The sequence below is a fragment of the Malurus melanocephalus genome, unplaced genomic scaffold (genome assembly GCF_030028575.1).
Source record: "Malurus melanocephalus ecotype Western Australia unplaced genomic scaffold, MMel_1.1 scaffold_171, whole genome shotgun sequence".
Lineage (NCBI taxonomy): Eukaryota > Metazoa > Chordata > Aves > Passeriformes > Maluridae > Malurus > Malurus melanocephalus.
Genome location: NW_026623403.1, coordinates 1186992 through 1202748, shown reverse-complemented (window position 1 = coordinate 1202748; position 15757 = coordinate 1186992). Strand labels below are relative to the sequence as shown.

The 15757-nt window shown below is 35.6% G+C and overlaps 1 protein-coding gene across 2 annotated transcripts in view; it reads left to right on the top strand.

Annotated features, from left to right (window-relative positions):
* RIMS2 (regulating synaptic membrane exocytosis 2) overlaps positions 1-15757 on the top strand; it is a 440099-nt gene that overhangs the window by 101235 nt on the left and 323107 nt on the right. For both annotated transcript variants that reach the window (XM_057372448.1, XM_057372449.1), the window contains one exon: positions 4640-4947. In XM_057372448.1, the coding sequence (XP_057228431.1) occupies positions 4640-4947 (308 nt within the window). The remainder of the gene's footprint in view (positions 1-4639; positions 4948-15757) is intronic.

Genomic DNA, 15757 nt, shown 5'->3' with positions numbered 1-15757 from the left:
GTGTTTCTGTTTCATTGAAGTTATAACCAGACTTGGCTGTTTATAATGTATGAGCATGAAGATTTATTCCATTCACTCCAAAATAATTATTTTGTGCCTTTAAAATAGATTTTTGCCACTACAAAAGATGCATCTGTATTCTGGACCCAAACATCTGTACTGTTGTGTCTATAGAGAAATCCTGCAGATATTGTAAAAGCCTCTGTGCTTTCCAAAAATRTGAATGTTGGCTATGGATAGCTCATGCTATACATAAGTCTTCCACAGTCATAGAGTTACTTTCACTAAAATGGAATGTCAATGSCAAAATTTTTAAATGAAGCACTTCSTGGAAAACATAACAGATTTTCCCTCACCAGTAGTGGAAATCAGTGCTCTTGTCTGTAAGAGAGAACATAGACTTCAGATGGGGAGAGCAAAAAGGAATTATTGGGTTTTTTTTTTTTTTTTTTTCAAACATGAACCGTGTTTTGGTGCTGTGTAGAACCAAATAGTGAAGATTTTATGTTTTAGCTAACTTCTAGAAGACTTCTAGTCTAATTTGAGGAAGATTGAATTCTAAGCAATAGGCATATTACTAAAAAGTTTTACTTCTAACAGGGACAAATAATAGTGCTCTTGTTATTTTACTGTAAAATTTTGGGACATCTTAAAGTACTCTGAAAAAACCCAATAACTACAAAAACAGTTCTATCTCATGTCATACTATATCCTTTTACTAAATTGAATTTTGTTTTTGGTTGAAATATCAGCAGATGTAATTTCTTGATAAATATATCTTCCATTTTACTGAATTTCAAGTGGTGTGTAAAATCTGTTTTGAAGAATTTTACGTAAGACGAAAAATTGTACTGTCTTCTTTAGGACAATGCAAAGAAGAGATTTTTTTGTGCATTAATTATTTCTGATATGTAGATGTGAAATGGCAGATTTCTGTAGGTTTTGCAGAATTAGTTTTAAGGGCCCACATAATAAAAAGTCCCAATAATATGTGAGGAAAGCTGCTGGGCAGTGTTAGAAGAAGTGGGAGCATATTATGGATAATCTTGCCAAAACCAGTGAAGAAATAAAAAAAAATAAATAAGAATTCATTAATTCACTGTATGGAATTAACCTTTGTGAATGAAAAGCAGATGGTAGGTTCAAAGTAAATCTTTCAAATCCAAATTCGGAATACTATTTTTCAGTGTTGTGTATATATATAAAAGACATGTTTCTTTAAAAAAGCAGATATAATGGTTAATGTGAAAATGTCAGCTAGATATATTTAGTGCGCTATTTTCAGCCATGAGGAGTTGAACAGAACTTCAGCAATGCCTGTTGTATGCACTAGGTGGTGTTTCAGCCTTTCCTATGGAAATACACATCCTGATCCAGCGCCACCAACCCCTGGGATTCTAGTTTTGAGCTAGTACTTAATGTTGGAGAGGAGATTTTTTTCCCCGTATTTCCCTTTTCAAATTGGCAGTGTTGAGAATTGACACCCACAAATTTCAACACTGATTTTTTTTTGTGTACAAATTGTGCTCATTACTGTTGAACTTTTTAGGGAAGTGGTTAGGAGAATTGCAAATKACTGTAGTAGTTAATGTGTCTACTCTGGAGTGCAGATTTCAGATGTGAGGGATTACTCCTTTTAGTTTCCTGTTTCAGAAGGGAAAATTCTGTGTTTTCTCACAGGTTTGTCAAAACTCATGTATTGAGCTTGCAGTGCACTCACACAGTCTTTGCTCCTCGGCAGTGCTGCTGTCACTGCTGTCCCAGTGCCAGGAAAGGCTCTGYCCTGGCAGGGATGTGGCAGGGACAGACCTGCTCTGCACATCCATGAGCTGCTGAGTGCTCTGGCCCAGGCACCCGGGGACAGAAGCAGAAATCCTGGCCAGGATCGTGCCACCTCCCTGTCTGTGCTCTTATGACAACMCCTTACCAAGTGTGTCATTTAATTGAGAGGTCTGCACTATAAATTACCAGTATTTTTTAAATTACAAGAGTGCTTTTATAGGCTCTGATAAGACTGGGAAGTCAACTGAGCCTGGTACTATTCGAGGGCTTGTAATTTTTGTACTCACTGAAAGCACAAACATTTCTGTCTGTGTGACAGTTCCCATTCTTCTCACCGTATGTGATTATTTCAAGCTAAAATTACGACTTTTAGAGTTAACTCTATGAAATCCTGCATGTTGAAAGTAAGTTGGAAATAAGGCTTTATCAGATGCACGACCTGTAATTATCATTAAACACTCTCAGAAAATCAGAAAAACTCTGCAGAATTCATAAATCTATGCACTTTTAATGCCATATGTTTCACTTTTACTCAATCCGAAATACCCTAAGTAAATTTTTCAGGAATCAGGTTAGGTCAGGAGTACTCTTCCTGTTTCTAGTCTTCGAGAGGAGATAGGAAATCATACTCATTCAGAGGGAACTCTTATTCTGCTGGGTACAAGAGAATAATACCTGTCATCCTGGAGTCCTTTGTCTGGGCACAAAATATGATTGTCAGCCAAGGACAAAGTTGCCCAAGTGTTTTGACTGTAGCATCTAGTTTTTGTGATAGTTTAACATTTACCAATAGAAGTGAAAATAGCAAATGAAAACTTTGGGGGATTTTATCTCATTGTCATTCAAGTTGTAGTATATTTGTATACTTGCATACTTGCAGAATTGTTTCAGATCTAGTCCTTTTGTTGCTCTGACACATACATGGAAAGTTTAGAACTACTTTCAGCTGTGTACAAACCTAACAGAAATACGAAAGCCTTTTAATTGCTGTTGATTAAAGAGGGCAAAAATACTTCTGTCTTGGGTTCTGAAATTTCACTTTGGTGCTTTCGTGTACTTTCTAACTTAATCAGGSCTGCTCTTAAATTTTTATTTGAATGATGGCCAGGCCTGAAGCATACACAGTTTTGACCTTGGAATGTCATCTAAGGGCACCTAACCTACCTCAGAGAGCAAACTGCTACTCAGGGAGTCTTTCTTTTTTGCTCTCAGTGCTTTGATGGTTTACTCTGTCCTGTTGATGTAAGCAGACATAAGTTCTCACAAATGATATCAGCCCTATAAAAAGATAAGAGGGAAGTTTACCAGGATGGGGCAAATCACTACCATCAAACAGGGGAGATGCCTCCTTTTCCTCCCCAGCCTGACAGTTTGTRAATGAGGCAGTTGGTGACTTCAGTTTCAGTATGAACCTTGCCATCCAAGTAGCCTTCTCTATGAAGCTTTCCTCGAAAGATTTCTTCTGAGGATTCACTAGAGAGCATGGCCCAAATTATCTATTAGATAGCAGCCTGGAGAATGAAAGCAAGATGCAGATTGCAGCTCCTAAAACCTTTTCTAGACAGAACTAGATGTATGTGGAGGWAGAAACTGCATCTTCCATGTGCTTGCATGGAGCTGGCTGCATTTAAAAGAACGATGAGCATTGATGTAAGCTTGTGAATCTGCTATACTRTAAACCTTTAAAAAAAAGCAGCTTGCTGTAGAATTAGAACTAGAGAAGTTGTAACTAGATTGAAGGCTGAGTGTAGATATTCAAGGAATATATAGTAAAACTGGTACAATTTTGTCTGCAAACTTAGAGAAAAATATATGAAGAGAAAAAAAATAAAAATCTGAGCTAAAGCTAAAGAAAAATGAGGATTAAGGAGTGAAGGATGAAACTTGCAGTGAATTAATGCTATCCAAAATCCAGATTTTAGGATAACACAATAATCAATTTGAATGTGCCAATATGTTCATGACTGATCTGTTGTATTTGATTTATTACATCCTAATTTATTCTCATATAAGATAATAATTGAACATGAAACTAATTTACAGATAATTGGTGTTGTTGGTTTCCTGAACTGCCATGTGACTGAGACGATCACATACAAAAGCTTTGCAAACAAGTACATTTTAGAATATTAAAAAAATCTCATTACTGTATGCAGGGTCACAGAAGTTGGAAGCTGTAATAATTTTATTAATTTAGTAAGCATATAGTGAAAGCTAAATCATGGCTATGAAGTGGAGACACACACCACATTGTGTTACTTTATTTATAAAATGGCTTTAATTTAAAATTACTCTGAAATTGAAGTCACTTCTAGAAGTCAGCTTCTTCAGGGAAGCATAGGATATAGATCACCAGAGGTAAATCAGCAGAGCATTGTGCAGGATTATAAAACTACTTGTTTRCACCAACAGAGGACCTTTTCTAAAGTTCCTTACTCTTAGTGAGAGAATTAAAATGGATTAAAAGTTAAATGATTTTTTGATTCATTTTTTTCTATTATCCTCAAATGACAGTGTTAATTTTCAAAGCTTACATTTATTACTGTTGGAATGCCAGTATTAGAACCTTCTCATTTGTATTGCTATCTGTTGTTTACCCTKRTATTTCAAATAATGAAACAAAAAACCACTAAAAATATTTTTGTTTGTATTTTTAGCCAAAACAATTTCCTCCAAGGTTGTACAGACATATTTTATTGTATTTGTAGCTAAGATATTGTAGTTTTAATAGAAAGAATTAAAACTGTATTCTTTCTACCTTTACCAATGGTAACAGTCAGTTGATGTGTGCTTGCTGAAAATGTTGTATACAGTATTTGCAAGCTAACGGATTTTACATTTAACTATGTCTGAACAGGTAATGTGGGTATGTAACTTGTGCCGAAAACAACAAGAAATCCTCACAAAATCAGGAGCCTGGTTCTATAACAGTGGATCACATGCACCACAGCAGCCTGACCAAGACGGGATCAGAGCTCTGCGGAACGAGGAAGCACCTCAAGAGAAAAAAGCAAAACTGCAGGAACACCCGCAGTACCAAGGACCACCAGGTGACATATCCACACAACCTTTGGACAAAAACAGACCTCAAGGGCTCACAAGGCAAGACTCAATTAAGAATGGTTCAGCGGTAAAGCATCAAATAACAAGTGACACATCAGACAGGTAAGRAAGTATTTAATGTTTATCCTGATGAGATCTGATGAATTTATGCTACAAATTTTGTTTTATCTTTTAAAATTTGATCTTATTTTTATTCTGTAGCCTATGAAATACATACTGGCATTTTGAAGCAGCACCTGAGAAGTCATTTGTTGGTTTCAGATGGTCATAGCCAGTGTGTGCTCTTCATTCCTTCTCACTGAAATAAATGTGGAACAGGACAGTTGCAGTGTGACAGAATTTGTCCATGTGCTTGCAACTTTGTCAAATCATAGTCATTGTGCTGTACAGAATGCTACCATATTACTTTTGTGGTCACTAACTTTATAGATGTGTTCTAATAATCCAAAATAGGATTCAAAGAGGCAGATTAATGGAAGATAGCATCTGTTAAAACATCTGGTTGTGCTTGTAGTATATAGTATTGAGGACACTGAAACCTTTGAGTAGTGACCTGAGCCTTTTCATGGTTTCTCAGTTTCTCGCTGTTGGTTACTGTTGTTAGTGCAAGCATTTTTTCCTTCACTGGTTGATGTTAGTATTGCTTGCATTGTTTGAAACCATAAGTCTATTGGTGCTAATGTGGTAAAYCTGGTTTAGCCAGAAACTGGAGCTGGAGCTTCCCTCCCTTTTACTTTAAGTGATTGTACTAAAAGATGCCAGAAAACTCTCAGCCTCTAGATCTTCCTGGAGCACAAAAATAAAAATGGTTTCATTGAATGGATTTAATTTTTTCCTATAGAACTTAAATGTGGTGGGAAGGGAAAGATGCGAGTGAGGTTGCTCAGGTGTTTCCATGGAAATGATATCCTCATGCACGCACGAGAGACCTCCAACTGCCAGGAATTTGGCAGCAGAGCAGTATAATCTGGCAGCTTTTCTCTGCTACCCAGATATGACCTCATTAYGGCATTTATTCTGTGAGCTTGAAGCAAGTTAGACATATATAGTATCTTATACATTTAGCACAACTAAAATAGTTTTCCTTTTTCCTCACCTCTTGTATTCCACCAGATTTTATTTCCTATTTTTGGTCTTATATGAGAACAAATTGAATGTAATTAATCCTAACTTTTTTGTTTAACTTATTCTGCCTATTTGCACTGATTTCAGCTGTTTGGTTCAGTATTCAGTACTCCTGAGTGCTCCTCAGTTATATGTGTATTCTCTGAGAAATGCAGCTGGCGCCCTAACTTGACACTAGGGAGCAGAAGAGACAGACTGATTCTCTTGTGGTTCATTTTCCCCCCTTAATTTTGCCAGGAAATTTATATCATAGATAATGAACAAATTAAAAAACCAAAACCCTTGTTAACAGCAACACTTTAACTCTGAAAGTGTTTTTATACTATATGCACGTAGAAATATGGAGACAGTGATATATAAACAAATATATAATGCAATATGCATTTACCCTAAGTAGAGTTAAATGGTAAACATCGACAATATAAAGTAAGATTTGCCMACAGGAGGAATGTAGGCTTTGTGCTTGAAATCGGAACAATTTTGCTGATTGTTATCACTTCTATTCAATATATTGTTTAAGTTCAGATAGTTTTTTCAGTCATTTGCCTCTTCATATTTTATTTGGATAATAATACTGATGTTCCCTAATTAACATACTCACGTATGCTTAGAATACGATATATATTATATGCTACTGAAGCATAGAGAGTTTTCTGAATAATTTCCCTGATGTTCCTCACATAAACTTCTTTTTTCTGTACTTAATGAAAAAAATTCCTCYGTGAGGCCCAGYCAAAGTCTTACTGGTCAAATGGGCTTTTAGAGAAGAATATCAACCGCTCTGAGAGAGGCCATCCCAGAATTCAAGGGTGGGGGTAGACTTTGAGTTTGGATCTGTATTTGCTGTGGTGCCATTGCTATTCTCATCAACAATACCGGGAAGGCTTACAGATTGTGTTGTTTCTGGCTGGGGTGGAGTTAATTTTCCTCCTGTGGCTGGTATGGGGCTGTGTTTTGGATTTGTGCAGAACACAGGGTGATAATACAGACATGTTTTTGTTTTTGCTGAGCAGAGYGTACACAGAGCCAAGGCCTTTTCTGCTTTTCCTGCTGTCACAGTGGTGAGGRAGTTGGGGGTTCATGGGAGGCTGAGAGGAAACACAGCCAGGACAGGTGACCCAAAGTGACCACTGGGATATTCCAGRCTATGTGACATCATTCTCAATAAATWCAGTGGGGTGAAGAAGGAGGGAGATGATGGAGGGATGGAGTTTGTCATCCCATGTCACTGTTACTCCTGATGSGRCCCTGCTCTCCTGGAGATGGCTGAACACCTGCCTGCCCATGGGAAGCAGTGATTCCATTCCCTGTTTTGCTTTGCTTGTGTGAGTGGCTTTTACTTTCCCTCTTAAACTGTCTTCATCTCAATCCATGAGTTTTCTTTTTTATGCTTCTGATTCTCTCCCCCATCCACTGGACGTGAGTAAACAAGCAGCTATGTGGCAYAATTTTCCTGCATTCAACTACTTTTAAGAGCAGAAGATAATATATTCTCTTTATATGGGGTCATGCATAGAATATATATCATAATTTGATATAATTTTTAAGATTATTTAAAATCTATGTGTGCTGATAATGGAAGTAAGTAGAAAGTGAGAACTATATTTTCTGTCTAATTCTTCATCCCAAGAACATTAGTTTTGACACAAAAAATAATTTAAAATKTTAGAAATAACAAGCACTTGTGGAAAAAAGGTATTGCTAAAACTTTACACACTTGGRTTATTATGATTTGAATAGAAAGGTAAAATGTATTTTTGAAATCAAAGTTTTTTTAACCTTTGCAACTTCTGTRGATGTTACAGCAATCATTACTTAGTAGTTCTTTAAATCAAGTRTCATATATCTTATCTTGGTCATCTGGAGACAAGTTGGTCACAGAGTAAAGGGCAACATTTGCTCCTTTAATCTCAAGATCATCAATGTCCTGTCTTATTCCTTACTGTCTTTTCTGCTTGTGCTTGTTTGTTTTTCCATTCTTGAGTAGTACTCACCATATTTTTTTTCCTGTTTTCTTTRCTAGTATTATTCTTCATCAAAATTTTATTGTTTCAACCGTTAGACTAGTGTTCTGTTTTGTTGATGTAAGCAACAGTCCCATTTGCAATTGGTAAATCCCAACCTATTTAGACAGATGGATAGGTACCTGATTATAGATCTTTGAAATTTGTTGCCTGAAGAAGCCAGGAATGATTTTGGGTTGTACATTCTTCAAGGATGCTTTTCTTATAATGGATCCATTACAGACAAAACGCAAAATATATAAAAAAAAATGTTCAGAAGCAAGTTGTATTTACCAAGAGCAGAACAGTTTTCCATTACTGGTTTTTTTCTAGTTCATATAATRGAACCAGAGAATAACTTAGATCAAAACCTTAAAATCCTCTAGATCCATCTGCCGTGGGCAAGGACCGTGGTTACTCAGTGCCCCATGCAGCCTAACCTTGAACATTTCCATAGATGGGGCATTCACAGCTTTTCTGGGTAGCTTGTTCCTATGCCTCACTACCTTCACTGTAAAGATTTTCTTCCTTATATCTAGCCTAAATCTATCCTCTTTCAGTTTAAATGCTATACAACAATATTTACAATCTGGGCTATGGTGCTTTTACTGCTTTTTATATAGTAAACCGTGGGTTAGGCAGGGGCAGCAGGCAGCCATGTATGATTCAGTAAACATTTGGTGTATTTGGTGTTTAAGGTGAGATGAATGTAATTTGTGCCACACGGAGGTTTCATGCTAAGCACAGTTGAGCTGTAACCCCAATAGTGGTTTTCACAGGCTTAACCTTGTGTGCTGGTTGGGTGGATGCTGATATAGTGCGACATGAGATTCCCTGAAAACTACGAAATTATGTAAATCAAAGAAACGTGAAATAATATTTTAAGTAATCCATAGACTCAGAAGGTCTATTCTGAGGTCTGCTGAGCACAGATGGTAGATTTATAGCTGCAGTTCTTTGATTTGCAGATTCACATTAATTCTGGATTAGGCAAAGGGGTCCTATTTTATTTTATTTTAATCAAGAACTTTCACGTATTCTATTGTTTCCAAGACCTGCACTACTCATCCTACAATATCTGTTTTCTTTCTAGCAGGAAAATAATTTGAACAGACATCATCTTTTTTTTTCAGTAATTTTTGCAGCTTGTGAAATGGTCCATGTTTATTAAATGGTCCATGTCCTATTAAAATGTGTACAACATCCTAATACTAAAATCTGGGAAATAGGGAACCTTGATGTGCTAATATGAACGTTTTTTCTTGTCATTCTCTTTGCCTGAATGATTAGATTTTTAGGCAGTGTTGCCATATTTGACTAGTAACATAATTATTTTCTTACTCTTAGTGGGATCCATTGTAAATCCATGTCAGTACTTTTCCACATATGAACTCAGTGTTTTAAACTGTAAATATTTTGTGACATTCTAGAGATATTGCTTCATGAATCTTTATTCTATACATATACATAAATCTCTTAAAATAGGAAACAACTCATGCATCTTCCCCAAGCAAGGTTACGATGACACAACTATTAATATATATCTGAAATGGTGTTATGTAGTTCAGGTAGATGTGAATTTTTCAGGGTTTTTTTTTTTAAGAATTATTGTTATTTTCCCTAATCTGTATTTTATGAATCCAAAACGTTTTTAAAAATGTGAAAATAATAACTTTTATTTTACAATATATATTTGTCATGCATTATATTAGTGTAAGGAAAACTTCCTCAAGGATATTTTTCATGAGCTTCAATGAMAAAAAGGAAGTGAAAATATTGTGAGAAATTTCATTTTCATATGTCATGAGTCAATTTATTCTTTCTTCATCTGTCAGAGGGTGAGCCTTGTCACAGAAAGAGAATTGGTTCTTGGTATAGGAAAAGATCATGATCTGTAAGCTCATGATTTGAAGCAAGACTAACAAATAAAGCTGCCTGAACCCTTTTCAGATTAACTGTAAGGATATGAGATTAAATCATAAAAACCAGAATGAAAACAACGAATTGAGAGAGTGAGCAGCTGCGGAGTTGCACAACAGCGGTATTTATTTTCCAGGCCAGCAGACACAGTAAAGATATATCCTACTTCCCTCTTCCTTGTCTTCTCCTTTCAGAGTTACATATGTATTTGGGGGTTTATTTTCTATSAACCCTCTTACCTCCGAAAAAGGAGAGGTTTTTAACAGCTATTTCTGCACACGATATATCAGGCTTGGAGAATGCATTTTATTCTGAGTAAGAAATGCAAACAAGAGTGTTGAGGCTACTTGAAGATGCAGGATTTGTGCATGTATTCTTTATGAAATGTATACATGTGCTTGCCACRTATAAAGACTTTATTCTATTGTGTTACCAATGGCAGTAGCACCAAAAGTGGTTTCCCGTGTGCCTTTGCTTCGATTCTTGGGAGGAATGCCAGTGTGAGCTGGCAGCGTAGGCTCTGTCTTTTGGGACTGCAGTTGGGGATGTCAGGGTGTGAACAGAGAGGGAAAGAGAGACCAAAACAAGAGAAAAAAGGAGGAGAGAGGAAAAAGCAGGCATAAGTGAGATGAGAAACATGAAAGAGCAGCATGAATTAAAAAATGAAAATGTGTGTCCATCTGTTTCATGTTTATATCTTTTTAAAATGACTCTTCTTTAATTGCTGGTTCCTGAGCAGCTGACACTGAGAACTGATGTAGTTTATTGCAATTTAAAATATGACGGTGCAACATTAAAGAGTCAATCAATTATATTTCTTTTGGAAAGGCTGAAAACTTCCCATTTCTTGAGATTATCACTCTTTCTCTTCTGCAACACTTGTGACACATCACTATAGTGCAACCTCTGATTTTGATTATTTGTTTCTGATTATCTGGGTTGATAGATTTCTAGGCCAGATGTGTGAAAAACCTTTTATTTAGACCMGTGGAAACTAAGCATATTTGAAAGCAAAGTATTTTACTTGATTCTCAAGTAAAATGGAGGCACTGTAACATTTGTGCCTATTTTTTTACATGCTGACATATCAAAAGGCAGACATATTAAAATAATTGCATGGAGAAAGTATTAAAATAAGAGTGTTGGTGTTCAAGAGTCAGATGGATAAAGCTGTGAGCAGATTTGTTAGTGCTCAGAAGTATCCCTTAAGGACAACAGGGTCTCTAAACCTTTTAGAATTCTGTATGTAAGACATAAAAAATGATATGATTTTTTTTTAAATACCGTTGGCCACAGTAGCGGCCTCCAACAATTGTTGAAAAGCATAATCATAATCTTTCATTTAATGAATAAATCTAATACTCCAAACATAAATTTTGTAGGTTGAGTTTAAAATTGAATCRGTATTCTTTTCCATGCATGACTGCAAAGAGCTCACAGTGACTTTCCCTGGTGCTAGAACAGGATGCAAAGGGCTTTAGGGGTACTCTACTATATTTTTAACATATTAACTAAGGATTTAGGTTTTACAGGATTTGAGATGCATCTGAATAAGGTTTTATATCATCTTCCAACTCCCATTCCAGCATTTTTTACCACTTCAGTAGTCCTTGGGGCTATAAAGTAAAACCGATGTCAGTCTGAAAACTAGTCTCAGTAGTTTTGTTTCTTGTGCTTTCATTTCATTGTATGCTTCCTATGATTCTTGAGATCGTTTAGAACAAGAAGTTGAAACAAATAAATTAGCTTTTTCTTCACAGAACTGCTCTTTAAAATATTTAATTCATCTACACATAGGGTTAAGGGTGTGGATCAGCATTTCATGGCTGTTCCAGTTTTCAGGTAGAAACTGAATTTATCTGCTGTCTCAATCTCAAATGACATTAAAAATAATTTAATAGCAACTATGGCCAGAGGAAGCAATAGAAATTTATGGGAAGAAAGCCAGAGAAAATGCAGTATTTAATTATTGAGAAGAAGTACCTTGGGCCCAAGAAAGTCAGAAATCCTTCAGTGCAGAAATTTTAATGAAATAATTAGACACTAATGACAAGGATTAAGCTACACCTGCCAGATGAAGATGAGTAAGGAATTTGATATAATTTGTAATGCAAGGTCTCTGTAAGGAGTTCCTRAATGATTTTTACATTGTCCATTAACAGTCCAGACTACCTATAGTGGGTACACTTTGTTTCTGCCTGTCATTATTAGGTTGCAATGGGTTGTAGCACATTCATTCTGCTCTAATTTCTGGAAAAGAGGTGGAGCTTTTTTTTCCCCATTACATTTTCAAAGCTGTCTGTCTTCTGGGGAAGGAATCCTTGCACAGTTCTCTTTGTCTCCTGTTGCTGGTTTTGTGAACCTTCTGCTCACATGAACCATGTCACACTCACACAATGTCCAGGATGTGCAGCCACATTGTGACTTCAGTGTGGTTTTTCTGAGCTGYGTGTTACTTACCTGCCTCCCCTTTGATTTTCTCTAACTGGTTATGTTTTATTTGAAGATACCTTTTATTTTTATTTTAAGGTGAGTCTTYATCTAGCTGTAAAACCTGTACTGAGTAGCATTGGGCCTCTGACCAATGGTAGCTACAATTTGGGATCCCTTTTTTTTGAGAAAGCTAATCTGTTTGGAGAAGAGGGAAAGAGAAGAGGGAAATTCTGTAACTGCAGCAGAACTAATCTWCCTTAATAATGACTGCCATGACCCTTTTCAAATACTAGATTGTTTAAATTAAGAACATAACAAAAATATTTAATTCCAGCTTTAAGAGACAATCTGAATCCAGCTGCAATCATTCTCTGAGTGAGCTAATCTCATGWTGATTTTAGGGAGTTTAATTTTCACAGTTTGCAGTAGAATGCCTTTTCAAAAATAATTCCATTGCAACATGATGTTGTTATTTTGCTTACTGTTACTGATAGCTTATTTTTTTTTATTTGTTGCTTACTGCTTATTGAAGACTATGACTTTTCTCAGTCTTGAGTTCAGGGAAGTCTGAGTATTCAGTGCTGGTATTCAGAATCTTTGAAGTGGAGTTTGGCCTTCCATTGCAGTGTAAGGTTTCTGTATAGGACAGCCATGTGTTCACCTGTGCTGAACGACTGTTATAACCTAAATCTGTAAGCACTGTTATCATCTGTATCAGAATATCCAGCATTTTTGTTAAGTACTGACTGCAGCTGATATTTGTGAATCTAAGTGTAGTTTTGCTTTTAACTAAACTAATCCTGTAAAAAGGCAATATCAGAAAAAAAAGGGTAGTAGCATTTTTAAATTATTTTTTGAAATTAATGAGGCAAATACSTTTCTGGGTTGAGCATGTCTTCTTGCAGTGAAGTTTTATTGACCTTGCATAAACTTGAATATTAGAGCTCACTGTGTGCTCATAATCCTTAGTTGTACTGTCCTCTGCTCTTTGGAGGCTAAGTTCTCTTAAGAAGTATAAATAACAGATTTTTAAAAGTTTCATATTTTAAAAAAATGGTATRTAAAGGTGAATAAGAAACTTCTGTGAAGTGTAGTTGAGGGAAATATCTAACATTTGGTAAAGAACTCTGCTATTTCAAGTTTATCATTTAAAGCAGCCAAGTGATTCTGGGATCTGCARTAAGCAATTCAATAAATGGATTTTTGTTTTCTTACTTTTTGCCATCATTACATTGACTGAAATAAAATAAAAAATTGAAACTGCATTGTTGTTACTGGGGTGAATTCTTTAGCTTTTCCTTTGTGTCTCTAGAAGTCACGAATGATAAAGGAAATCACTTCTGTAGTGCAATTTAGTTGTCACTTATCTTTTACATGGTAAGATAAAAAATTTTAGTAACTGTCAGTCTATTTTATTAAGTCAGATTTGAGGAAAAAAAGTAACATAAATGAATGTAATAGGACCAGGGTGACCATATTTTAATATTTAAAAGTTACATTATTAAGCAATACAATTTTGTTTTCTACCTTGTCTTTACCATGACTATTCTGATTCATTTTCTGCCCTTTCTTCAGGACAAATCCTTTCATCCCTTTGCCTAYTCTGGAATGTCCTTATAGAATTATTTATTGATATTTTATTACCTCATTTCTTTTGTGTATCACTATTTCTTTCTCACTGGTGAGAAACAAAGCCAAACTGACTAGATATTGAAAGTACTTTCAAAGAGATACTCATGGTCTCTTTTCACTTAAAGACTGACATTTTCTTCTCTAAGCTACTTCTTTTTCTTTCCCCTTGATGTAGTTCATTTTTGTCCTCACTTTACAACCAACAGTTTCTGCAAYCATTCCTAAGTGTCCTTTCAGTTTTGTGGTGAAGTAATCGGACACTTCTCTCCCAAGCTTTGAGAAATCTTAATKTTATGCGTTTCAGAAAAACAGATTTCCCTACATTCTTGGCTAACCAGAATGAAGACAACCACAGACATTTTAAGGGAATAGTTACCTGTTTCAGCAAATTAGTGCAGTAAAATGTCATTTCAAGTTAAGCAGAAAATGTAGGTGACTTGAAGTCACTGACTCTTGAAGAGGAGTTTTAAAATCCAAGGTAATATCTGTATATAAATGTTATGCAGTGGGTTGTGCATCTATGCAACTTGTTCTGACTTCCTTCTCTCTGCAGCACTGTGCCCTGTAATCATGCCCTGGTGTTTTTAGAAAATGACATCAGCAAGTGCCCAGTTCTGCAGCACTGAGCTTCCTGAAAATGCTCTTAGGGACCTCAGTAAGTGTATCATCTTTGTTGAATATCAAGAGGTTAGGTTGCTCCAAACAGTTTTCCAAATTTCTGGTCCAGTGTTTTGTCAGCTGGTGTTCTACGCTTGAATTGGTCCCTAGATGTAATTTATCTGCCAAAACAAGTTTCTATTATGCAGCTTGTAATAGGACAAACCATGAACTTTGCTGCAGAAACACGATTTTCTTTGTATGAACTTTGCTGCAGAAACCCCATTTTTTTTTTTGTAAAAAGAAAATGGTAAGGACAAGAGTTCTTCTAGTAATATCATGATAGAAGACAATGCATTTTAACTGCAAGAGGATACATTTGGAATGACTTTGTGGAAATGCTGGACTTTAAATGAATTCTTGATGATCACTTAAAAAAAAATTTAAATGCCCATCAAGGCAGAGGAGATTAAACCAAAAAAACATCTGATTTGCTTCTTAATGCCAAATAAATTGGGAAGCTTCTGAAAGACATTGCATTCTAAAGTTCCAAATCAGTGCACAAACCCATTTTTTTTTCCAAGAGGTAGATTAATTTTAACTGAAGCTTTCTGACTCTGGCATGAGGTGCTGGACTGATGAAAATTGACCTGCTTCAGTTGAATCTTTATGCTGCAGTTAGAACTGGGAAAAATATTTAAGCTAGAAGAGGAATAACAATTAGTTCAACAATCTCAGCCCTTGAATATAAGAAATTTGACAACTCAACAGTTAGTTAGTAATTCCACCTCCTCACTAGGATGAGATAATTGCATTTTATTCCTAMAATGGACATGTGGTGATTAATCTTCCTGTACCACTTACTAACAGGGTCTAGAACAAAAAGATATTCTTAAAAGAAACCAAATTTAACTTTTATATTCATTTCTTGTAAAGCAATGTATATTTCGAGTGCTTCTCGTGGCTCAAGTAAATGCAATGAGGACTGAAGAATTTACTTTAATTAAAAAAAATCTATCAATAATTGAAGGAAGAAATTTGAACTTCTGAATAAAGTAAAATTGACATAAAGAATAATTTAATTTCTACTCAGCAGATTTTTTTTTTTAATGCAGACATTCTTTCCAAAATTTGAATATCAGTTAGAAAGACCCTGAGAACCAGAGTAAGAAAGAAAAGAGGAAGATATGTCATATAAATAA